Source organism: Balaenoptera ricei, chromosome 7 (assembly GCF_028023285.1).
Source record: "Balaenoptera ricei isolate mBalRic1 chromosome 7, mBalRic1.hap2, whole genome shotgun sequence".
Taxonomy (NCBI): Eukaryota; Metazoa; Chordata; class Mammalia; order Artiodactyla; family Balaenopteridae; genus Balaenoptera; species Balaenoptera ricei.
Window position 1 is genome coordinate 48,576,476 of NC_082645.1, and position 27,074 is coordinate 48,603,549.

General features: G+C 43.0%; 2 protein-coding genes across 7 annotated transcripts in view; one reads left to right on the plus strand and one right to left on the minus strand.

Moving 5' to 3' along the window:
• TANC1 (tetratricopeptide repeat, ankyrin repeat and coiled-coil containing 1) overlaps positions 1 to 27,074 on the plus strand; it is a 242,525-nt gene that overhangs the window by 24,039 nt on the left and 191,412 nt on the right. The window lies entirely within an intron of this gene.
• LOC132368506 (heterogeneous nuclear ribonucleoprotein R-like) lies at positions 10,625 to 12,886 on the minus strand. Its single transcript, XM_059927164.1, is given in 2 exon segments — positions 10,625 to 12,300; positions 12,302 to 12,886. Coding segments are annotated over 2 exon segments (1,599 nt in total). The 5' UTR covers positions 12,653 to 12,886; the 3' UTR covers positions 10,625 to 11,052.

Genomic DNA, 27,074 nt, shown 5'->3' on the forward strand with positions numbered 1-27,074 from the left:
GGAGACTCCTTTCACAATGTATATGTACATCAAAACATGACCTTGTGTGCTGTAACTATCTTACATAATTTTGTCAATTATACCTCAATAAAGCAGGAAAAGAAAAAGAACTTTAGGTAAGAAATGTATACAAATTAAAAACAAAAAACTGGAGGGTGTGTGGGTGTGTGTCCCAGGGTGAATGCAGACTTTGGCAAAAGAATCTCCCTGTATTACAATTGTATGGCATAACCTCACTGAAGGGGGCGAGGACAAAAAGGCATAACCCTAAGTAACTTTGGAAAATGGTGTTTTGACTAGACACTGTAAGGCTAAAGACAAAACAAACTGTATATCAACAATGTACTCTAGTTGGTAAGGTGGTTTCTCATGGGAGTACAGGTTAACAATTCTGAAACGTATTCAGGGGTCAAACAAATAAATAAATGGATAGTGGAAGGTGGAGCCAGATTTCCCACCGTTGGAGAGAGAATTTACAGGTAAGCAAGGGCAGAAGGCTGCCGGGTACCATGCAGTACTGGATGAGAGTTGGAGACATCACTGTGAACTCAGTATGAACCTATGTTTAGCTTCATGTAGATAGGTGAGTGTGCATACGTGGGTCAGTATACATACATGTATTTTCTAGATCTGTTCACTGAGAGGGCTTGGAAACAATGACACCCCAGTAGCCACGGTACACCCAGGTCTTGGTTTCTAAATACCATTCTTCAATAAAAGTAATCAGGACTTCTTGGAGAAATGGATAATTATAGGTCTGGAGCATCTTGTATTACCAGAAAATAAGGAAATGCTCAAAAAACAAAGGCTGGGGCATGCCAAAGGACATAGGAGCCAACCTCAAAGAGCTCCTAATAGCCAAAGCTGGCACAACTTGAGCAACAAAATAAATAGAGCGGTACTGCATTGTAACCCAAAGATTAAAGTAAATATACATAAGCTGTGTAGGGAAAAGAGGTGTCCTCATTATAGAAGAATTCCAAATGGTTTATTTAGATACTTACCCCTTCAGGAGCGGGGGCTTCATTTCCCCCAGCTCTTGAGTGTGGGCTGAATTTAGTGACTTGCTTTTAAGGAATAAATATTATAGAAAGAATGAAAAGGGAAATTTACAGTCGAGAAAACTCATAAACACTACCTTAACCAAATAATCAAGGTTGATATCACCAGTGGTCATGCTGAGAGCATGCACCCTTAATATGATGTGATGAGAAAGACAACTTACCTCCATGGTTCCCGCTTCAGAACCCATCACCCCAGTCTAACTGTGAGAAAAAAACATCAGACAAATCCGAATCGAGGGATATAATACACAGTACCTGCCCAGTATTCTTCAAAACCATCAAGGTTATGAAAAACAAGGGAAGACTGAGAAAGTGTGACAGACCAGAGGAGACTAGGGAGATAGGATGAGTAATTTGCAAAGTGGGATCCTGGATATGGATCCTGGAATGGAAAGAGGACATTAGTGGGAAAGCTGGTGAAACACAAATGAAGTCTGGAATTCAGTTAATTTTTTAGAAAGGCACTAAAAACATTTCCCTCCAACATTTAATTAAGAAAATACTCAAACGCCAAAGAGACGTTGAAAGAAATGTATAGTGAACGTACCCACCACCTAGATTCTACAATTAGGATTTTGTGGTCTTTGCTGTATTACATACCTACCTATCGACCCACCTTATTCTTACAAGTATTTCAGAGTAAGCTGTAACGATCAGTACATGTAACCCCCCTCTTCCACAACAACAACAAAAACCCAAAACCTGTTTAAAATGTAATTTTTGCCAAGGTTGTGGTCTGTCGCCTACCAGGCACTCACAGTTAACATTATGTCTGTGGTTGTGCTCTGTGGAGAACAGAGGCGGATGAAAAGTTGGGAGGTTATAGGTTACGTATGCACTTTCAGAGGAGATCACGGATGTGTGTGATTCGGGGACCATGCTTGACTGAAGTAGACCTGTGCTAGCGGGCACTGGGGTGTTGGAGGGCGGTCTGTGAGCATCCAGGAATAGCAGCTGGTTTCCTGCCACGTGTTTTCAATACCTCAAGTGGTGTTAACCAATGTGGGAAGCTTTCAGGGGCTGGAAGGAATGGCACGTCTGGACTGGGACAGTTGTATAACTCCTGAGCATTTATGTGGGGATAGCCCAAGGCCGCCCTCCCCATGCCATTCTCCCCTCCCCTCTCGTCCCTGGGAAAATAAATAGAGCGGGAAGAGAGAGGCTTTCGCTCTGGATGGGGGTAGGAGGACTGATCATCTCATCAATCAGGAGAGTGTGTAATTATGCGGAAAGGACAGAAATCACTCCCTGAAAACCACAGACTTGGGGATTTGCCCAGAAGAGAACCTTACAGCTGCTAACAGTAACCCTATTCAGCTTGGGTGCATAATGATTTTAAAACTAATCAGGAACCAAGGCCAGAGCTGGGGACAAACACAAATATCTTGTTGACAGAGCAAACGTCTAGATTTTGTCGGATAGGAAGTTGCTGAGGAAGGTCAGAGTGATGTAATGGTGTGCGCCAAGCTTTCATCCTGAAACAGATGGGCCCCTGAGGTACCATCTGCAGTGCCCCAGGGCCGTTTGAAATCACTTCCTATAAATTAAATCGTCGTAAGTTAGTATCAAGAAATTAGTATGGAAGCCATACCTGAAGTGAAACTAGACAAAGGAAGGAAATTTCCACTGGAGTTACTTGCTTCCTCTTCCTTCCTTGCCCTACAATAGACCCAAGACTTATCATTTTGGTCAACTCTCTTGTTTAGTACTTGAATCTCATTGCCTCTCCCAAATAGCCGTCCAAAGTAAACTTCCCTTTCCCTTCTTAAGCACAGACAACTGTACTTATCCCTACCTAAGCCAGTGTCAGCTGGATATTTTTCATAAACTGTCTTGCTATTTTAGGTTTTCTCTTTTGGTTGAGGAGGAAGTAGTGTTTTGTTTCTGGTTCTTTCCTTCATCAAAGGAATATTTGTTCCGGGCAGGCAGGGGGAAGGGACGCTTCTCAGTCTAGATCAGAGGAAGAAAATATATGGCATCATATGTAAGTGACTGATCACAAATCTTAATTGGTGATGTTTCTAATAAAACATTTAATAAAACACTTCAGAGCAGAAAGCAGGATCTGTTGCCCTTATCCTTTGATTTATTCAGCAGTTATTGCTACCCCTATGTGCCAGGCACTGAGAATGTGCAGTGGACCATGTACCTCTGTCTCAGGGAGAGACAGAGTCAGAAGAAATGGCAATGTGAAGTTTGTTGAGGTGTGTGTGGAATATTACAGGAGTCGGAGGAGTGTGGGGAGACTTCTTGGAGGAGGTGATTTTTGAGCAGCATCTTAAGGGAGTAGCGAGGTGAGGTGGCGGTTGGGTGGAGGGGACACAAGCTGAGGTGTGGAAGGTAAACAGTGGGGAACAAAGTAGGTAAGTGTGAGGTAGGTGGAGCGCGGGAGGGTGTTTGTAGCAGAGGCCGGTGGAAAGGTTGATTGGGAATAGGAGTGAAGAGGAAAGGCCAGGGGAGGTGCATGTGGATACATTGGTGGGTAAAGAACAGGGGCAGGAAATTGGGGTGTTAGCATAGCAAGCCTGCTTTTTTGGGTTTCTGGGTGAAGTGGGAGGAAAGCTAGAGCAGGGTTGAGGAGAATGGTGATCAAAGTTTGAGATAGTTGTTTGGGGAATGGGAGGGGCTTTTTTAGGATACCGGGAGCCTTTTTGGGTAGAGATATTCAAGTGTAGTGGCGTGTCTCCATGCGAGGTGCCACTTCTCTTTGGGGACTTTTAGGCCTAGGGCATAGGTGTGGAGAAGCTGAGTAGTGGTGTGGACCCCCATTGATGTGGCCAGAGAAGAGGGGTGCAGAGCATCGAGGGGGCTGGCGAGGGGGGTGGGTCAGAAGATCACCCTCAATGAAGAAAGAGGCACACCCAGGGACATTGGAGAGCAAGTACCCTGGGGATGAGGGGGTGTGAGAGCTGGAGGGACAGAAGGTTGTGGTCACCAGCAAGAGCAGTGAATTGTACCCTCTGACTCTTAAGTTGTGGCCCTGGGAATGGCGTGGACTCTAGTCCACTAGAGTCCAAGGATCAGAGGCTCAAGTGCAGTGATGGTGATAGTAGCTGCTGTCACGTCCTAATGCTGTGTGCTAGGTACTGCTCTCAGTGCTGTGAACTGTTAATTCAACAACTTCATGGACTTCCCCAGTGGCGCAGTGGTTAAGAATCCGCCTGCCAATGCAGGGGACACGGGTTCGAGCCCTGGTCCGGGAAGATCCCACATGCCGCGGAGCAACTAAGCCCGTGCGCCACAACTACTGAGCCTGCGCTCTAGAGCCCACAAGCCACAACTACTGAGCCCACACGCCACCACTACTGAAGCCCACGTGCCTAGAGCCCGTGCTCTGCAACAAGAGAAGCCACCACAATGAGAAGCCCACGCACCACAACGAAGAGTAGCCCCTCCCTGCTCGCCGCAACTAGAGAAAGCCCACACGCAGCAACAAAGACCCAATGCAGCCAAAAATAAATAAATAATTTAAAATTAATTTAAAATAAATTAAAAAAAAAAAAAAACAACTTCATGATGAAGTATTATTATTCCCATTAATAGGTGAGGCAACTAAGCCCAGAGAGGTTAAGGTGTGACTCAATGTCACACAGTTAATAATTGATGGATTCCAATCCAGGTTGTAAAAGTACCTCCTCCACCCCCCAACCCATCTGCTCTCATTCATTCCTTTGGGAGCTGACTGGTGGCTGAAGAGATGATTGTGAACTGAGCCCCTCCCCTTTTGCCTGGTGAACGAGGAGAAGTTACCAAAAATAGGTAGGTGACAGCTGAGAATTGGGGTGGAGGGTGGTATGACTGTGAGTCGTGAGTGCCTCAAAGGAGGATGAATTTTTTACATGGGATTGGAAGAGAAGCCCTCCACCAGCACCTCCCAGTAGAGAGAGGCCCTGTCCAAGGCGGGGAAGGGGGGATGCGGAGTGAGTGTTTAATGGATACAGAGTTTTAGTTTGGGAAGCTGAGAAAGTTCTGCAGATGGATGGTGGTGAAGGTTGCACAACAGTGTGAATGTACTTAGTGCCACTGAAGTGTACACTTAAAAATGGCTAAAATGGTAAAGTTCATGTTGTGTTTATTTTACCACCATGAAAAATAAAAAGGTGCGGGGGGGGAGAAAATGATTTATGATTTATTTATGATTTATGATTTTCCTGGTACAAAACGGGCACTTATTTCATATTTGAAAGTGTGCGGGGATTTTGCTAAATGCTTTATGTGTATGTTTCATTTAATCCTCACTTTCCGAGATAGGTAAACCCTGCTGTACTGATGATGAATCTCAGGTTTGAAGACATTAAACATCTCCCATCCGGAAAATGGCAGAGGCTGGGCACTGCCAGATCACCTGACTCTAAAACCCTTGCCAGTAATCCCTAGGGAATTTAACCATGGAAAGAAGGTTCCAGAGACTGGGTGGAGAGGGAGAGGGAAGGGGTTGTAGGTAGAGGGAGGACTGGAATAGGGAAAATGCTGGATGAGGAAAGGAGGTGGGGGATGGGAGAGAGGACCATGGGGATGAGAGGTCGGATGCAGGGATGCAAAGACTTGCATGTCCAGATCAGGCATGAGCTGTGATGGAACTGATGGGAAGTCCAGGTAACCCTGACCTGGTCTCAGGAGGGGGTTGGGGGCTGCAGAGAAGCATAAGGGCCCAGTGTCGGGGGAGGTACCTGCCATCTATAGACAGTCTTGTAGGCAGCAGGCTCTTCCCAGATTGGGACCTGCGGTGGGAGGAGCTGGAGATACGGACAGTACAGAGTTGGGGCTCAGCCCGTACACCCGTTCTCATCCCCTACCTCCCTCCATTCCTCCCTTCCTCCCCTCCATTCCTCCCTTCCTCCCTCCCTCCCACCCTCCCTTCCTTCCTTCCTTCCTTCCTTCCTTCCTTCCTTCCTTCCTATTGCCTGTTGAGTCTAAGTCTGCAACCTGATGTTGAATTTCAGTGCATGAACTTGGGGAGGAGGAGGCTGCGGGGGTGAGGAAGATTGGCTGTGTTTCTGATGCTGACAGAGCAAATACCAAGGGTGAGGTCAAATCATGGCCAACTACCTGGCCGACCAGCAAACTGCAAAGATTGTGCTGCAGATTTTTTTTCTTTTTAACAGAATAGGGTGAAACATATATATTAAGAAATAGATTTTACCTGGCTCCTCAGGAAGTGTTTGAGGTTGTAACCTAAACAGCTAAGGCGCATCCTGTCTTCACTGGTGGCCGGTGGCATTTGTGACCTTCACCCCGACCCCGCCCCGGGTGGAGATGCGGGGCCTGACTCAGATATTTGGATTTAGCCAGGTGTTTGCGAAGTGATCTAAGCTGTTTATAAGGGAAGTGCTCTCCTGAGAGTTCCTGTTATCATTTTACTTCATGTGTTTACTTTGGATTCAGCAGAATTCATTTATTCTCCTGCTGGTGGTTTTAGATTCTGTGCTGAAAGACAGGCTGCTTTCTGTGCATGGTGACCGTGGCAAGCATGGCCTGTGATTATATAATAATTTTGAATAAGTAAAGAGATGTTCTCATGGCAGGTCTTGTAAGGGCAGCCTGGAAGCTGACATCATGAGGGATTAAGTTGCACTGCAGTGAAAATTTGCAGCTGTCAGAGGTGCAGCAGCACATCAGCTATAACCTCCAGGTGTAAATAGACCTTCATCAGCATCATTGAAAAGTTCTGGGAGGACCCAAAGCACAGCGGGATGCTGTCCATCAAAAGTCCTTTGCAGAATCTTGTTCCTGGCAGTGATATGTTTTATCCCCAGTAGCTGGCTGGATCTATAGCACTTTACAACAATTCTTTTCAAGGAAAGGTAGAGTTTATATGCTTGCTGGTACCAAATTCTGATGAATTATTTTACTTTTCTGCCCTTTTTCTCTTGCTAAGAAACATTTGGGGGCTAGGTAAAATAAGGCAAATGGGAATTTATTTTAACATGAAAGTAGGACTAAGATAATGATAACTAAGGTGATCCTTAGTTTTGAGAAATAATGATGACTGACATGATGTGCAGTTATCTTCTGGGCCAGGTGCCATCTGGATATTACCTAATCGGCTTCTTGAGAACATGATCTTGTCTTTTGTTCACAGACGTATCCCCCAGCCCAGAACGGTGTCTGGCACAGAGTAGACACTGCAATGAATGAACTCAATGCAGATAAGGATTCTGCATCACAGGGTAGTTAAGTTGCCTGCCCAAGGCCACACCATTAATAACTGGGATTCCTTGACAATAGGTAGATGAAGAAATTGAAAGGCACAGAGAATAATGATTGGTCTTCAGAACTCTTTCACTGAAAATATTATTTACTATGGTTTTAGAGGTGTCTTGAGTTTTCCAAAAGAAAATTTCTCTATCTATTAAAATATACTAATTTTTATAATTAATTTTATTAAAAATAAATGACATAATTTTATAATTATAATATTATGAGGATTAAATGAGAAAGAAGTTAGAACAGTGCCTGTACTTTGTAAAGCGCCATATGTGTGAAAATTTGCCTTGGGTGTCATTTATCTTTTAAAGGATGTTTGATCATTTACTTGGTTTTAATTTTGAAGTAAAGATAAAATTTTTCTTTAACTATGGAGACTGTCTTTAAGAGTACACCTGAATGAGAAAATATAATTCAGAGATATAATAGGAAAGCCAAGAGTGAGGTCTGATTTTAGTAATGAGAATATTGTTACCATCTAAATACTACATGAGGGGCTTCCCTGGTGGCACAGTGGTTAAGAATCCGCCTGCCAATGCAGGAGACACGGGTTCTAGCCCTGGTCAGGGAAGATCCCACATGCCGCAGAGCAGCTAAGTCCGTGAGCCACAACTACTGAAGCCCATGCACCTAGAGCCCATGCTCTGCAACAAGAGAAGCCACCACAGTGAGAAGCCCGCGCACCACAATGAAGAGTAGCCCCCTCTTGCCGCAACTAGAGAAAGACTGAGTGCAGCAACAAAGACCCAATGCAGCCAAAAATAAATAAATAAAATAAATTTTTAAAAATAAATAAATACTACATGAATACACAATATTTTCTTAGCCAAACAACTAGAATACAGCATTTTAGTAGGAATTGTCCTTAGAGCACCAAGAAGTGTATTATAAGAAAGTGTTACTCTTTAGCGCAATAGCCTAAACTTTTTTTTTTTTTTTGGCTGCGTTGGGTCTTTGTTGCTGCATGCGGGCTTTCTCTAGTTGCGGTGAGCAGGGGCTACTTTTTGTTATGGTGCGCGGGCTTCTCATTGTGGTGGCCTCTCTTGTTGCGGAGCATGGGCTCTAGGCTCACGGGCTTCAGTAGTTGTGGCACGCGGTCTTGGTAGTTGTGGCTTGCGGGCTCTAGAGCACAGGCCACAGTAGTTGTGGCGCACGGGCTTAGTTGCTCCACGGCATGTGGGATATTCCTGGACCAGGGCTCAAACCCGTGTCCCCTGCATTGGCAGGCGGATTCTTAACCACTGCGCCACCAGGGAAGCCCAGCCTAAACATTTTTGACCTAGCAGTTCTATCAGTAAAATACTTTCTGCTCATATCTGCAACATCTGTATATTTATGAATTATAATATTATTAAATCCACAAAAATAGAAATAAAAGAATGAGACAAGTAAACATGATTAGGCATTCTAATACCTTTTTTCTATATCCAAGAGATCATCTTGCACCTTCTACTTTTGGTCTGGTTTAGAAAGACTGAAAGTCATCTAGAAGAGAAAGCACATAGCTTTTTTTGAAAGAGGGCTTGCTAGATTTTTGGAGTGGTAGGTGGATGAGATATTGACAGAGAGGTACACTGTCAGGCAGATTGTGTGTAGGATGTTTTGGGGGGTAAACCAGAAAGCTATCCCTGGCCATCTGCTAGAAATGTTGGTGAGGTGGTCACAAACCAAACTCCTAAGGATTAAAGTATCCCCATTAGATTGGTCACATCACTTCCCCATAATGGATTATGCTGGGCACGCTGGACTAGAGGAAAAAATATAGTTCATACACAAGGTTTGCAAAATTGCTTTTAAATTTGAAAGGTATTTCAGCTCTTTGAAGGGAACAGACTTGAATGGAGCGGTAAGGAAGGCAAGTTAATTATTTAGAAGTGAGAAAGTAGAAATAATGTTACTGAACACAAGTTCCTGTGCCCGAGGCACAGTGAGGCCAAACAAACCAAAACATCAGAGTTTGGAGCAGAGAAGGGTTTACTGTAGGGCTGAGCAAGGAGCACAGATGGCTCACACTCAAAACCCCAGAACCCCTAGATGGTTTTTGAGGAAAAGTTTTTATAGGCAAAATTTGGGGTGAGGGTTGCACTGTTGTTTCTTGACTCCTCCGCCTTTGTTTCTGCATCCCCTCCCTTCCCTGATCAGCAGCTGTTTAAATCTGCCCCTTGGAACTCAGGGAAAGTCAAGGAGGCTGAATGAAGCCTATTTCCTGCAAACAAGAAACTGGGGACGTGGAAAGGATTTGTACCAGGGAGGGCCCCGCAGGGTCCTGCTCCATTTCAGTAAGATGAAGTCATTGGATTTGACCTTGGCAGGAGGGATGGGTGGATAGAGAGGTAGTGAGGAGGGGACTGATCACCACACAGTCCCCAGGAGAGACCTGTGTGGAGACTGCCTTAGTCTTTGGAAGGGCAGGAGCAGAGCATAGAGTTGGGGCCCTTTTTGTCATTATTGTGGAATATTTCAGGTAAATTAGTCTTAGTTTCCTCACACATTAACACTTTCTAAGATTGTCAAATACTTCACCTGTTTCTGGACTTAAAAGATTGTGTGAAGGGAGAGTATCAAGTTAACAAACTGTTGCTTGCTTACCTGGGGGAGGGTGCTGTAATATGGCTCCAAGGTAGAGCTCATCAGCCTGGCACCTCAGACCAACAGGTGGTGATGAATATGAATTTAATAGGATGGTGGTTGGGGTGGACTGGTCATCTGTGATTTTCTGTTGATCTCTGGGACTGGGTTTAACTACTATGATATTTTACACAGATTTAGAATTCAAAATTACTGGTTTTTTTTTTTTTTTTAAATATTTTATTTATTTATTTATTTATGGCTGTGTTGGGTCTTCGTTTCTGTGCGAGGGCTTTCTCCAGTTGCGGCAAGTGGGGGCCATTCTTCATCGCGGTGCGCGGGCCTCTCACTATCGCGGCCTCTCTTGTTGCTGAGCACAGGCTCCGGACGCGCAGGCTCAGTAATTGTGGCTCACGGGCCCAGCTGCTCCGCGGCATGTTGGATCCTCCCAGACCAGGGCGCGAACCCGTGTCCCCTGCATTGGCAGGCAGACTCTCAACCACTGCGCCACCAGGGAAGCCCTACTGGTTTTTTTTGTTTTTGTTTTTGTTTTGAATAAATTTTTGAGTTTTATTGAAATCTTACATGAACAAGCAATTGGAAATACAATCACATCAAAGAACAAATTGTCACGGCTTTGACGTTTAAGCCAAACAAATTTTGTAGGGCAGATTTCAAAAAGGTGTGAAGTTACAACAATTTAAAAACACAGTTGACCTACTTCTAGGAATGCAAAACATACAATCATAGGTTATTTTCAATGCAAGAAAACTTAAATTTGTTTGCTTTAATTTCTTAAAACTACTAAGACAAAGCACTAGCTTGTATTTTTATTTACAGCATACTCCATACTGCTAGGTAATCTATCCCAAATCCAAAAAATGAAGCTGTCCAAAACCAAAGGTTCTGCAAAATCATGATTTAACAGTGTGCTCAGCTTGTTTTGAAGCTACAATGAAGCCTGAAAGGATAAAAGCATTGTAACTCCCAGAATAAGGGAACTCTGCAAGCCCAATAATGTCCAAGAGCATTTATGAAAAGAGGAAAAAATAAAAAGACTTGAGTATATACACAATAGTGATTTCTTCAGCCCAATACAAATGGCAGCAAATTGCTACTTAAAGATGAAACAGATAAGCCAATTTTTTTTTTGAAGGATGTAGATCTAGAGCCAATCTTATCTTGCCAGTATCATTTTCAAGCCCTCACTTGTCTATTTCCACTGTTGCCCATAAGTATCCTGATGAAATTCCTGGTTGTCATTATTGTAACCATAGTTACCAGAATAGTCACCACCTTGCTGAAGCGGCTGTTGAGCGATGGGCTGGGAACCCCAGTTCTGTTGGTTGTTGGTCTGACGGCACTTGGAATCAGGTTGGTTGTACCCATCTGCCTTTCTCTTGCCTCCTACATTGCCCCCACGGTTGCCCCGAGATCCACGGGAACCACGGCCTCTCTGCTGTTGTGCAGGACCCCCTCTGCCACCCCTAGAGCCTCTTGGTGGTCCCAAAGGTGCCCCCCTTTGTGAATAGCCAGCTCTACCTCTTGGAGGTGGTGCTCCGCGCCCCCTTGGTGGTGGTGGAGCACCTCGCCCTCCCCTTCCTCCTCCTCTTCCTCTTACTGCATAGCCATCATCATAGCCGTAGTAGGGATCTTCATAGCCTCCACGATAGTCGTGATAATCATAACCATAGCAATCATCATAGTGATCTTCATAGCCATAGTAATCTGGAGGGTAGCCATATCCACCTCTCCCCCCACCACGACCCCGACCTCTAATTGGAGGTGGCATACGAGGAGGAGGGTGATACTAATAATCTTCATACGCAGTGCTTCTGGAGGCCTGTCTAGCAGCTTGGCGCTCTTTCCTTTTCTTGTCTGGTGGCTTGGCTAAGACTATTTCAATTTCTTCCCCTTCTATTTCTTTGCCATTCATTTCATCCGTGGCCTTAACAGTGGCTCTTCTGTCTTCGAAATGAACAAATGCATAATCTTTCAACATCTTCACTCTTTCAAGTTTTCCGAATTCAGAAAACGACTTTTCCAATATTTCTTCTGTCACTGTAGTAGCCAAGTTTCTCACAAATAAAACTTTCACCTTAGCCATGACTTCTGGATCTGGTTCTCCCACAGGGTCAGCCCATTCAGCTGTAACTGCATTTCCCCATATTTTTACTTTTCCACTCATCAGCCGGTGTCTGGCTTGTGCTGCTGACTTGTGACCCTCATACTCAAGGAAGCAGAACCCCCGATTCTTCTTTTTGTCATCGGGTTGATGATAGAGAATAACGTCCACCAAACCCTCTGTGACTTTACTGAATTCTTCCAGAGTGTTTTCTTTAGTCTTATTCTTCGGAATTGATCCAACAAAAAGCCTGTTGTTTGCCACAGAAATGCACACTCCAAGGTGTTTACCAGGGCGAATTTCATAGCTGTCACACAGTTTAACAGCTTCCTGTGCAAGCTTCCTTTTCACAGAAGGTGATAAATGCATCCCCTCTGTTCTGACCAGACAGTGGATCCATCATAAGACGTAGATCCCAAATGGGACCAGCCTTTTCAAAAAGGGGCACCAACTCATCCTCATATAAATCTCTTGGTATTTTACCTACAAAGACTTCTGTTCCAATTCCAGGTTGCATGCCAGAGTACACACCGTCTGGTGGAGGACCACCATACTTCCTCTGTCCTGTGGTTACATCCAGGGTATAACCAGTCCTCTCAAGCAAGGCCTTGATCTTTGCTTCATCGGGTCCCTTTGTAGACTCTTGCACCTTGCTCCCCTGTTTCTCCCTTTGCCTGTAGGTCTTCATAACTCCACATAAAAATGCACTTTTGTTCTGAACATGTGATAAGTCACTTTCCTTGAACTGCTGTAGTACAGACAGAGCTCCTTCTTCATTAAATTCCCTGAGAGCATCAATGGCTCTTTCATCAAGATCGACATAAGCTACCAATCCGGGGCAGAGCTGGGGCCGGCGGCCGGGCCCGTGAGAATCAGCACGAGGCGCTTTGAAAACGACTAGAAATGGCGCGAGCGCCACCCCCTCCCCACCCAAAACTACTGTTTTTTGAAGAACTAAAAGCAGACTGGAGAAGTACCTGATGGGTTGCCCAAAGCTTCATTTTCATTTGAGAATGTGCAAAACTGTGTACTTAGTACTGAATGGAAAGTGGAATTTGAAAGCCTTTCAACAGTGATGCAATTTATTGATTACCCACAAGTAAAATACTTGAGTGCTATTCGAGTATTTTCAGCGGAAGCATTTCACGAGAGAGAAAAAGGCCTCTTCTGGAAATAGGTGGGCCAGATGTTAAAGAACCAGAGGAAAAAAGCAAATATGGGCCCTTGGTGGGTACCTTCCATTCATTCCCTTAGGAACTTCCTTGAAAGATGGGATAGATAGAGGGACCTAGTCTTTGGCAGCATTCAGCTCTGGAGAAGTTTTCTTAAATGGTAGTTATAATATCATTCAGAAAACACGGTAAATATTCCTGTCCTTAATTTTATATAAAAAAAGGCTTAGTCACTCGCATAAATTATTGGTTGATGTGTTTGTGGCTTAGATGGAGAATTTGAGAAACTGTGATAATAGGCAAATACTTAGAAATGACAGAAATAGATTCAGAAACTGATAAAATAAGGATTTTGGGTTGCTGGGAGCCATTGAGAAAAGTGACCTCACTCAAAGAGGGAATCGAGGAAGAGTTAGGCTGATTCCAGAAACATGACTCATTAGGGGAATGCAGCCGTGCCCTTCCCTGCCCTTCCCTGCTCTTTCAATGAAAAGGCGTGGGAGCGTCCGGTGGTGGGCCTGGCCTAAGGGCAGGCATGCCCATAAACCCTGTGAGTCTTCCTCTCCGTCCTTTGTACAGTAAAGGAAGATCCAGTACTAACACGTGGCTCTGGTGTACAGATTGTAATCCACCAAATCCTATTTCAAGAGTGTGGGAAGGGAATAACATTCAGAAATAAGTGTTTAGAGAAATGAATGAAAAGCTTTAGATTTTTTTTCTCTGAGTGACCTTCGGGTCGAAATTTCCTCATCTAAAAGTAAAAGAAAGGTTTATTGGAATAATCTCCTAAAGCCCCTTCTGGTTCTCAATGAGTGTGTCCGTTTTGAAGAGATGAGCCTGGGAGATGACATTTATTTAACACTACCTACTATGTACATTCCAGGTGCTTTATGTACAAGTTCCTTTAATCCTCATTATTTCGGTCACTCTATAAATTATACCCACAAGGTAGGGATATCACTATTCCCGTTTTATAAATGAGTGTGAGTAATATGGGTAAGTTCACTCAGCTACCTCTAATCACTGGCTGAGCTGGAAAACAGCGAGAAATGGTCATAATAATAGTAACAGTGATTCGTTGTCAGTTTTGAATGAAATGGAAAAAAGTCAGCGTTTTGGGTTTTAGAGTTGTTCTTTTGTCTCACAGTTTACTAGAAGTAAAATAAATTTTTAAAGAGAGTAAGATCTCAAAGTCTATCCCTTAAACAGGAACACTTATTCTTTGTATTGTTGGGATTTGAGGGAGGGGCGCTAAATGACACCCCACTTTTTCCTGTCAATCTGAGTTCTGAACGAGCTCTCATAGAGACAGGAGAAAGACAACATCAGGAATTCAAATTGTACCTTTTTTTTTTTTTTTTTTTTAACTGATGGAACTAATATTGGAGAGTGTGTCTTAAATATATGTCAACAGTAGGCTTCCTAACCTGAGCCCACAGTAGTCAGGCTTGTCTGGCTGTTCACGTGGTGCTGGACCATCAGGGTTTCCCCACGCAGAGGCCTGTCCCCATAGAGCCAGGATGTTTAAGAAGACTTAGATGTGTGCCTCCAGAGAGTAGCTTGGCATCCAGGAAGAAGAAGATGGGAGGGGTTGCGTCCCCATCCCCAGTTTCTGTTCCCAGACTTCAAGGATGAGATATTTCACTAGGCCTTCTAGGAAGAGGTGCGTGTAGGGCCAGGTTGGTAAGCTAGAAAGACGCCTGCTCTCCACCTAAAAGGAGCCAGGAACCAGGCACACACCCCCCTTCCCTGAGCCCCACCCCCCAGTAATGAACGCCGTTCTGTTTCCCAAGGCCAACAACATTCTGGATAAGTTTTTTTCTACTTGAGATGCTGGCTTTTGTGAAAGTGAAATTGGATTTAAAAACAAAACAAAAACCCCCAGACCATATTGTTGCTGAGGCCAATGCTGCTGCTGTTTGCATTTTAGTAGATGTCAAAGTAAAACATTCTGGCTTATATTATTCACTCGATGTTCTAAGAAAGTCACTGTAACTGATTGTGCTAATAGTAATGTCTTTTCAGAAGCTGAATTCAAACACGTGCCTTTGGAACTTTAAAATACCTTGGTACTTATCGGCTTTTTTTTTTTTTTTTTTTTTTTTTTTTGGAGATGGTGAATAGCTCGAAAACTTCAGGTAAACAAAAACTGCCCCTTTCCATATGGCTGTTGAAGTCCCTGCCGTGCCAGAGACCCAGTGTTAAAGTTGCTCTCTCCCCTCCCATGCTATTTTTTCCTAAGAGGAATGGAAGATGTTCAGACTGAAAATTATTGTGGGCAAAACTGGCTTGTCATTTTCTAAAGTAACATTTTTATTCAACAAGTAAAACAAATTTGCCCAACTAAATTATTCATAGGGATTACAAAACTTGTCATTTAGAGTGGATGTTGGGATATTCAGGTCATTTAGAAGGCTGTGGTTAAAAATAAAATGACCTAAATATATAGCTCTACTTTTTTTTTTTTTTTTAAGGGAAGTTTAAGCTTTTAATTTTTTTTGACATTGGTCCTAATTCTGTTTCTGTTGGGAATGTAACTAGCTACTCGTTCAGTGTTCTAAATAAAGACAATTCCTTCTTCTCTTCTTGTTGGTTGTTTCTCATAGTATAATATATGGCTGTTTTTTAGTCAAGTTGTGTAAGTTCTGGATCCTTTTTGATGCATGAGGATGTACATGTGAGTGACAGAGAAACTGGAGAAATGGCAAGCAAATGACTCCTCCAAGGAAAATTGAAGAGAGTTCGTTAACTGTTCTGATCACTCCTTTTGCACTTGAAAAGAAGGAGCATTTGCAGTGTGAACTTGTCCCAATCTGCTTTGGGGCAGTAACTGGAGCATAAAATGTTGAAAATCAATTATGTATTTAGGGAGGTAAAACAGGCTGACATATTGAAGGCATATTATGTTCTGTTTGGTGGACAAAAGCGGGGCAGTGACGTCATATTCCTGCAGTAAAATTGTGTCCCAAGGGGGTGAGACACAGAGGATAACACATCTTTATGTATCCAGACTTCACAGAATATGAGAGTATTTATGCTGTATTTGCCATTTGTCCTGGGAAAAAATCCTGTCTTAAAACTGACTCTGCTTTTTTGGTGGTGAGCTGATAAGTATAGAATTTGCTTTTTAAAAAATACATTCTTGGCCCTGATTTATAGTGGTGTGGTCAATTTGCAACGCACTGTACATTCCTATGCCAATTAGGAGAGGGTAGAAAGAGTTTTAGATTTCTTCTGTAACCCACTGTGCCTTAGAGTGCTGACTACTACATAGCCATTTGTAGATTTGCAGGATATTTGCATGGGTGTTGTCTTATGTTCACTTGATAGGAAAGGTCCCTGAGGACTGGGTTGTGTTGAATCAGAGGCCGTATGTGTTGGTAAATAGTTGTATTAGTCGGCTGAGGCTGCCGTAACAAAGTCCCACAAACTAGGTGGCTTAAACAACAGAAATTTATTGTCTCAGAGTTCTGGAGGTTGGAAGTCCAAGATCAAGGTGTTGGCTCGGTGCATGTGACCACCTAGAGGGGTGGTATAGGGAGGGTGAGAGGGAGACGCAAGAGGGAGGAGATATGGGGATATATGTATATGTATAGCTGATTCACTTTGTTATACAGCAGAAACTAACACACCATTGTAAAGCAATGATACTCCAATAAAGATGTTTAAAAAAAAAAAAAAAAAAAGATCAAGGTGTTGGCAGGGTTGGTTCCTTCTGAAACCTGAGAAGGAAGGATGTGTATTAGGCTCCCCTCCTTGGCTTATAACTGTCTTCACATCATCTTCTCTCTATACATCGTCTGTCTCTGTTTCCAAATTTCCCCTTTTTATAAGGACACTAGTCATATTGGATTAGGGCCCCCCAAGGGTCTCCTTTAACTTGATTATTTCTGTATAAAGACCCTGTCTTCAAATACAGTCACATTCACTTAACTGGGAGTTAAATCTTCAGCAAGAATTTCGGGGGGGACACAACTCAGCGCATAACAGCAGCAGATCTGGGGTCATACTCTCTTTTTGTCTTCTAATTCAACAACTCTCCCAGCCCTGTTTAATACAGATTTGTTATTTGGCATATATGCAGCTTGGACAGAGAAGGCCACGTTTTCTACTCACAAAAATACCAACTCCTCTGCTCACAGTTTCCTGCTATGCTGGCTAGTAAATTGAAGCCATTTCTTATATGGAGACAGTTTTGTTTGAGGCTGTTTTTTAGTGAGTTTTTAAAACATTTATCTTCTCCGCCTTTGATCCCTGGAGTATAAAAATACTTGTCATTTGATGCACACATTGGCTTTAAAGAGATATAAAATGTGCACTTTGCCTATGATCTTTTCCCTTTTTGTCTTTCTGGAATACTTTTTTTGGTCTTAGCAGGGGAAAATGATCATCAGTGTTTGAGGGTTTATATATAGGACATATAGTCACCTGGGTTGGTCTCTTAACTCTCAGGCAGCAGTGGAAATCATGGTACCAGGTAGTTCTCCCATCCCAAGTTTGGGTTGGTACTCAAAATGTAATATTTAAAAGATAAAATATATTCTATCACTTTGATTATTCAGTAGTATTTAGAGGGATCTTTCCTGCCAAACAACATTGCTGCCAAAAAGGCATCAGTTTAGTTAAGAAATTTCAAAGTACAGTGCAGTTTCTTCTTAGAAGGAGCTAAGTGCAGTTTGTCTGACTCAAGATTGTAAACTCATGGGGGGTGGCCCTGTAAATGTTAGGAAATAAATATTTGCAGTGGTTCTGAGTTGGAAGACTGCAAATATATACTGGATATAATGTGTGTGTGTGTTTCTCAGGTTAAATGCAGTTTTCAGAGTTTTAAATTTGCTTATATTTTACGTATTTTTTTTAAAAAATGAAGGACCGATACCACAGAAAGCAGCCACATATAGAAATTAAAAAATAAGACCCTGATTGAAATAGTTTGGGGCATTCTCTTGTGCTTGTTGATTTACAGCCTGGCAAGACTCTTGTGTGTGAGCGTTTTGAATGCTACTGTAGAACAGGCATGGAGATTAAAACGTCTTGTCACTGTTACGCGGCATCCCACAGTTCAAAGGCAGCCAGTTACGTAGTACTTGGCAGGAAGCTGCCCATTTTGTATATTTTTTGAGAGAAAAGAGAGAATGAGGTGTCTGTGTGGAGCATTTTATAATGAAGGAAGAACAGCCCGACTGCTGTAGACAGGTATTAAAAGGCTATCCCACTGGCCTCATAACTGTATCTGCTACAGATGCATCCCCATGAGGCCTCCAGATTGAGAAGAAAGCCCACGGTTGTGCTGCACAGCTGTTAAAATAGTTAATACAGTTCTTCCTAAACCATTATGGGAAATGCAGTAGTTGGCTTTTGAGAACATGAACTTGTAGCATATTGGGGGTCTTTGGGATCATTAACAACTTGATTCTAGCAAACAGCAGCAGGTGAAATTATGTCGGCTCTGTCATTCATTGTTTAAAAATTGTTTTAAAGTATACATAACAAAAGTTACATTTTAACCATTTTTTTTTTAAAACTGTTCTTAAATTTATTTATTTATTTACTTATTTATTTTTGGCTGTGTTGGGTCTTCGTTTCTGTGCGAGGGCTTTCTCTAGTTGTGGCAGGCGGGGGCCCCTCTTCATCGCGGTGCGCGGGCCTCTCACTGTTGTGGCCTCTCTTGCTGTGGAGCACAAGCTCCAGACGCGCAGGCTCAGTAGTTGTGGCTCACGGGCCCAGTTGCTCCACGGCATGTGGGATCTTCCCAGACCAGGGCTTGAACCCGCATCCCCTGCATTGGCAGGCAGACTCTCAACCACTGCGCCACCAGGGAAGCCCCATTTTAACCATTTTTAAGTGTATAGTTCAGTGACATTAAGTACATTCCAACTGTTGCAGTCATCACCCATCTGTCCCCAGTACTTTTTCATCTTCCCCAAGAGAAACTCTATACCCATAAGATACTAACTGCCCATCCTCCACTCCCTCCTGCCCCTCCAACCTCTATTCTACTTTCTGTCTCTGTGCCTTTGCCTCTTCTAAGTATCTCATGTGCGTGAAATCATAATATTTGTCCTTTGTGAGCAGTGGGTCTCATAATGCTTAAGCTGTATCTGAACAGCTTTCACCATATGCCATTTTCTTTTTGATCATAAAATAATTTACTAGGTAACCTTGGACTATTAAAGCTCTAGGACAGAAGTTTGAAACTGACATGCCTTCAGGGGCCAGAGAGTAGTAACATCTAATATTTATAGAGCAGTTGCTGTGTATGAGGCGCTTTGCAGGTAACAACACATTTCCCCTCACACCAGCCTTATGAGGTAAATACTGTTAATACCCAGGTTTGCAGATGGGAAGCTAAGAGATGAATTACTTGCCTAAGATAATGACGTGGCTGGTATGTGGCAGAGTGGAGGTGCCAGCTCGGTCATCTCTGCTCCAGAGCTCTTGAGCTCTCCTTGATTATACGCAGGTGGAGGGAGCAAAGGAAAATGGGATCCTGAGCCAGCGAGGGAGTGAGCTGAGGGGGAGGGCTGAGCCTCAGCCCCAGTGGTGGGGTTAATTAAGGGAGTAGTGGAGGTCGAGGGGCTGCACTGCTCCCGTGGGGTGTCGCAGAGTAGGAATGCGGGCTCAATACTGCTGGCACTCCCAAACTTCCAAGAGAAGCTAGACCATTATTTAGGGATGACCTCTGGATTTCTGAGTGTTTTGCAACCTAACTCAAGTAGAAACTCCAACAAAGCGTGTGGGCCAGACAGAATATCTGTGGCACACTAGTGTGAGACCTTTTTTTCTGGAAGCCTTGTACTTATCCAGACCCTTCAACAGTTTGTACCCCTAGGACACTCATCACTTGCCATTGTTTGGACCCAGAGGCAGGGTCTCGCTGATCTTTGCTTCCCCAGCTGCAACGTTGATACAGCAGTTTTGAGTTAATGTGTGCTGAGCCAGTGAGTCTTGACCACGCTCATGATTTCCTCCTGCGTGCTGCCAAGAGTTCACCGAAAGTCTAATTCAAAACAAAACAAAGCCAGTTGATTTTGAGAGGCTCATATCCTCTCATGTAGAGCTTCATAATTTATTGTTTCATTGGGGGCTCCTTTGATTTAACAATGCTGATTAAAATAGGACTTTAAAGTGTGTGTTTTTTTTTCCTTTAGAAAATCCCACCAAAGATACTCAAATATATGCTGTGTACAACACATACAAACCTGAACCGCCTTATTTTATTCACAGCCGCCAGCATTTGAGACATGGGTACGGCGTGCTTGCCACTGTGTTAAGGATTTTACATGCCTTATTTTGTTAAATTCGGAGTTAATTAATCAAGAGTTTGTGGACTTAGATTGAATTTTAGTATCGGAAGGGCTTGAACACATCTAATTCAATTTGCTGACTTTGCATACGAAGCTGGTCAGGGCGAGCAAATTTAAGAGACTGGTTCAAGGTCATCCATCTGTTGTATGGTATAGCCAGAAGCCTTTGGACATACACATCTGTTGAGTGGTACAGACATAACCCTCTCGGATATACATATCTGTTGTGTGGTGTAGCCAGTGTCGCCCCCCTGCCCGAAATACAGTCCAATAGTCTTTTTTCTAGACACCATAGTGCTTCTACTTTTATCTCTCTACCAACTGTGGGAAACACAGGGCTTATTAAGTTAAAGTGTAATAATTTGTTACCACTCATATAAACAGCTTCTGAACTATGGATCATTACCAGGGGATTTGAAGTTGTTTGCTAGTACAGGTGTGGTTTTACATCATCTATTGTGCCTTTGTGAAATGCCTGTAGCCTGGAGTTACATGAAGCTAAGAAAAGAGACTCAAGTCCTTACCTCATTAGCCCAGGACCCCAAACTAAAAGAGCTGATCATCTTACAGATAATACCATAATTGACAATGTAAGGCGAATGGTTAACTTAAAACAGGTTATTTACAAATGAATGATGCAGTAATCATCATATTCATCTAATATTTGACCCTTTGCCCACACTTTGGTAGTTGCCAGTGGTTTTTGAATCCATGTTTTCAGTCAGAGGGCAGGGTTTGGGCCCTTCTCTCATTCAATTGAAACTAATTAAGGCTTTTCTTTTTAAAAGTTGTTTTCCCATTGACAGAAGCAATCTATATTCTGGTACAAATTTCTTTAAAAGTACAGAAAAGTAATTTTACCATTCAGAAATTTACTTCAGACATTAAAATAAAATAGTTTTATTTAAATTGAACAGAATATAACTGAAATTAAAACTGAAGGACTTGCTGAACTTAAGATGAATTTTTTTCAAATTTAATGTCCCCCCACACACACCTGAAGAAGATTGCTCTAAAGTTAAAAAAAATATGAAAAATACTGGCAAGCTAGCACAAGAATCCAGATTACTGTGACTTCAGATTTCCTATCTTTTCTACTTTACCATATTGTCCACGTATTAGAAAAGGATAAACAACACAGAGTGGCATATAATTAAGGGCTAGAGTGTGAGATATAGGCCATAAGTCAAGTTAAGGGCTGGAGAGGGGACTTGGAAACTCCTATTTAAAAAATTAGGGACTTCCCTGGCAGTCCAGAGGTTAAGACTTCGCCTTCCAATGGAGGGGATGCAGGTTCGGTCCCTGGTCGGGGAGCTAAGATCCCACATGCCTCACGGCCAAAAAACCAAAACATAAAACAGAAACAATATTGTAACAAACTCAATAAAGACTTAAAAAAAAAAAAAAAAAAAGGTCCACATCAAAAAAATCTTAAAAAAAATTAAGAAAACTAAAGACAGCCGAAAATTTTTCCTAGAGAGATCAATATCTTTTTCATCATTTCAAAATTGTACAAGAAAAATGTTCTGCTACTTAAAAATAGGTTGGAGGGAGTTCCCTGGTGGTCTAGTGGTTAGGATTTGGCGCTTTCACTGCCCTGACCTTGGCTCAATCCCTGGTCGGGGAACCGAGATGATTTGAAAGCCCTGGATATACATTATTTGGTTGCTCAGACAGCCTTTTGAGGTGTTTGTACTTTGATCATTGAAGTCTGATCATTTTAACTCAGACTGACCCTGATAGAGGGCTGTGCCTTATAACTTTTTATATTGTACTTATTTGTCAATAGCAAGGCCTTTTCCAGGATGCAAAAAACACTCAAATTTGGAAGGCTAGATTATAAATGGCTTAGGGTACTCTGACCAGTTCCTTTGGTTTTGCTTTGATTTTTAGCCCTCTGTGTTTAGTTCACGAGCTGGAAGCATGGAGTTTGTTCTACATAATGCTACCTTTGCAGCCTTTGAAAGCGATATCCTAGCATGCCTTCTTAGCTTGGACCAGCCCAGTGTTTGCATCCAGATGCCAGGCTTGTTGCAGTCTCCATGGGCTCAGCTTGACCTTCAGGGGTCGGCCTAAGTTGCCCTCTACTTTGAGGCTTTCCCCAACTACTTCAGCCTTCTTTGGTTCCCTGTCCCCTCTCCTTTCCTGTTACCCTGCAGTTTAGCCCATAATTATATGCTAATCTATGTTGTTTATGCTTCTCTTGCAAGTAGGCCATATGAAGCAGTAGAAGGGATGGGAGCTTTGAAGCCAGCATAATCTGAATTCCTGAGCCTGTTTCCTCACTTGCAAAAAGTTGTGGTTTAATAAAAAAAAAAAACTTAAAACTTAAGTTTGCAGTGTATGATCCAGTATTGTTAACTATAAGCACAGTGTTGTATAGCAGATCGGTATAACTTTTTCATCTTACATCACTGAAACTTTATATTCATGGAATAGCAACACCCCATTTCCCCCCCACTCCCCACTCCAGCCTCTAGCAACCACCATTCTACCTTCTGCTTCTATGAGTCTGACTGCTTTAGATCCCCTCATATGAACTGGAATCTTTGCAGTATTTGTACTCCTGAGATTGGCTTATTTCATCGAGCAAGCATAATGTCCCCAAGTTGCATCCATGTTGTAGCATATGACAGGATTTTCTTTTTTTGAGGCTAAATAATATTCCATTGTACAGATGTGCCACATTTTCTTTGTCCATTCATCTGTTGATGGACATTTAGGGTGCTTCCAGTCTTAGCTATTGTGAATAAAGCCGCAGGGAACGTGGGAGTGCAGAGAGCTCTTCAAGATGCTGATTTCAGTTCTTTTGGATAAATACCCAGAAGTTGGATTGCTGGATCATATGCCTCATTTTTTTTTTTTTTTTTTTTTTTTTTTTTAGGGTTTGTAATACAGAATTTGTGCACCTTGTAATGCCTGGCACACAGCGTGGGTCCTCTCCTGTCTGGAGTCCTTGAGCAACCTCTTTTGTTCATGTATTTTCACTGTGCTTTATTATAGTACTTTATCATAGTACTTCTTGATTTACTAATGCCTTACTGTTTTTGACCATGTGTTCGATAACTTTGAGAATTATTTTGGAGAGAAGTCATTATCCACACCTACCCCCTCAGCCCCTGCCAGAAACGAAACAAAACAAAACAAAAACCCAACAACAAAAAAACCCAAACTTTTATTCACTGGTCACTCACAGCAGCTGTGTCATTGAGGAAACATTGATACTGCTTTTGGTTTTTAAATGACTGTGTTATTCCTTCCCAGGACTGAAAAAATTGCAAGGTTGGAATTTTCAGGATTGTTAACAAGATCAAAAAGCAAAGATATAATGCCAAGGGGGAAAAGTCTTTCTACAAAATAGTGGTAGGAAGCAGAAAATGCTAGAATTCTGTAGAAAATGATAGGTGTTGCAAAAATAAGCTTTGACCAGAAAATGAAGGTTGCTGTTTTTATGTTATTTTGAAATGGAAGACAGTTTAGCCATCTAGAGTTTTTAATGTCTGATTTTTTTTTTTTAAGGCTGTGGATAAAAATGTCCATATAAATTTAGCTTTGTTAATAGCGTTTTAGAAGATGACTTGATTTCTTGCAGAGAATTATCTAGTTATTTTTCATATTCCGTATTTCATATTCAGTAGCCATAGATGTTAGCTTTGAAGTGGTTTATAAGAAGTCCTCTGATTCCCCTCCACCCAGGGAAGACACAGCTGCCGCCATTTCTCTGATTTTCCTCGGGTTTCATCTTAGAACTAGTGAACAAGGGTGCCGTGGCTTGAGTACCCACAGGCAGCATGGGGGTGCTGAATTCTCAGCGAACAGATATATCCTATTTGCTTTTGCTTTGTTGTTGTCTCATTGCTGAGGTTTTAATTTCTGATAGGTTAAGATTCAGATCCTGTGACTTATTTGTGTTCTGGCCAGAGGACCCTCGGCTTTTTGTGATATGAGTCATTTCCTTGTGAGGCCCACTTTGGGCCAGGAACCCTCCACCCGGAGGTGGGGACAGCAGCGCTGGCACCTGCAGCTGGAAGTCCTGTGCGCCGGGAGGAAAGAACGGGAGTCTGCAGTGCTGGTGGCCTGGCAGGGAGCGGCGCAGGGCGGCAGAGTAGCCTGACAGAGCACCTGTGTCCCCTGACCAGCTGCAGCCCAGTGGGTTCAGGGTGCACCTCCGGTCCCCTGGAGGATTTTCAAGAGCCAGGCAGCGCCTCAGAGCCCAAGGACTTACAGGTTATCCAGCGAGGGGCCCGGGCTCAGTTATCAGAACTGAGCGAGAGGGTCACTTAGGCCTGTGGATTGCAGGAGAGAGAAGCCCAGTTATTAGACACAACAAGGTCAGGGCTCGTTAAGCAGCAAGAACAACTTGGCTTGAGCTGTTTAAATCTCTTATTCTAGAAATTCCCGCTGGCTCAGGCCAGGGAGGGGAGGGTGCGGGCAAGGGTCAAGAGGCTTCAGCTGTGGGGAAGGAAGGATGGGCTGTGGAAGCTGGAAACAGCAGGCCAGGCCTAGAAGACCTGGACAGCCCAGACCTGATGAGATAAGCTTTCGGTCCTGGGTGAGTCGTTGTAGCTTGTTCGTAAACGGACGGGTCTTAGAGTGTAAGTAGCGTATTCAACGGTGAGCTTGAAACAAAACTGAGAGTTACTTTTGTGAATCTGGACATAGATTGAGTTTTTAACTCGGTTTAGATAAAAAAAATTCGTTGAACCAAGTATAAATCATAACCTTATGATTATAGAACTACCAGTTAAATTCATTACTCTCTTTACTAAACCTAAAGCAAGTCGGTACTTGAATGCTATTACGTATCAAGACATAAATACGAAGTTACCCGATAATCAGTTCTGAGTAGGTGAATGATTGAAGCCATTTGAGGTTAGGTTTCCTTTAGATCAAGGATAAACTCACCCTAACCTTTGCAGTTCAGATAGACACATGCAGTTTGGTGCAGAATTTATGCCTGGGCTCTCTCTGTCCTGTACAGATTAGATTGCAAAGTAAATCGAGGCTTGCCCCATTGATCACAGAATTCTAACATTTAAACCTGTATTTTTAAAAACTCTGTCAGAAAGCAGGAAAACCAATACCTTTAAAGACTATAGAAATGCCTGGGCTGTTTTAAAACAGCTCATTTAGATAGCTCCTTCCTTAAGATCATCTGGCTGTAGGGCTTGCAGACAGTGTCAGTAGGTATCAGCTGTGAGATGCAGAGATGGGGGGCGTGGTGTCCATGCAAAGGTGCAATCCCTCTGCTCAAGGAAGTTTATGATCTGGTGAGCAGCTTCACCCACAAGTACCCCAAGAAAAGGTAGATGGGAAGTGGTGAGCATATGGCAAGTGTAAGAGTAGCCAGAAGGAAGGTTCCCAATCAGAATGGCAACACCAAGGGGTGTGTGTGCCTTTGAAAGTCTGTCCTGATGGTCTCTGGTACTGGAGACCACATAGGGACAGTGCATTGCAGTTGGATACAGTGCCCATTCCTTTGTTTTGTTTTGTTTTGTTTTGTTTTTTGGCCTCATCGCGCGGCTTGTGGGATCTTAGCTCCCCGACCAGGGATCAAGCCCTGGCCACGGCAGTGAAAGCGCTGAGTCCTAACCACTGGACCACCAGGGAATTCCCAGTGCCCATTCCTATTTGTGAGAACACTTGGTTCTTAGGACTGAGGTTGCCTATGTGGGCATCTTCTCTCCTGAATGTAGTTACTGGAGATGCACTGAAAAGAAAATAACCTTCTCTTAGTGCCTGGGGTGATCTCTCAGAGCCACTAATGGTGCTATTTTGAAATGCTTTGTTTAGGTGTTCTTGGACAGTTTTGGGGATTGAAAGGCTATTTAAACTATAACTGCCTGTAATCTGCTGTTTGGGATTTTATACATAGTCTCCTGTCAGTCATAATTTCTCAGGATTTTCATTGTGCCTTGATCTAGCAATCGCCCTCCACCTTCTTAATTTATGGTGACCGGGAAAAACATATATTTCCCTCCTGTTAGAGTTGTATCTAGAAGAGGAGTAAACTAGCTCTCAGGGAGGGCCTGGGAAGGAGGTGTTGGATAAAAATGGGAAGAAGCTGGGAAGTTCTCTTCTGAATTGTGTGTGAATTTAGTTACTGATTTTGGCAACTTCAGAGACTAAATAGATCTTCTTGGTTTCTAGGTGTTTGCTGGAGAGTTGAGGTTGCTGGCTTATGACTTTCACTCCCCCCACTCTTTCCCCACTAGTATGTAAATCTTTTCTCCCACCTTTGCCTGAATCAGTTTTGTTATGGAAAGGAGAGAATGAAAGTTTTCTCAGGGAGAATGAGAAGAAAGTGAATGAAGGAAAATCCAGGGCCGAAGCAAGAGCTTGGTCTGTTAGTCAACCACTGCTCTTGAAACCTAAGATGTACTGGGCTCTGTGGAAGATACAGGGGGATGATGTGGGCCCTGCCTTCAAGAAGCTTGAGGTTTAGTTGGGAGAGAGAACGAGCAGACCTGAAACCGTCAACTGAAATTGGTAGAGAAGTTTTGCATCAGGTGTGCGTTCAGAGAAGCGTGACTTGAGTTGGGAGCTTTGAACCAGCAGTGGTATTGAGTAAATGACCATGCAGTGTACCTTGGAGAGACCAGATACCCTGGGAGACCACGGAGGAGGGTGA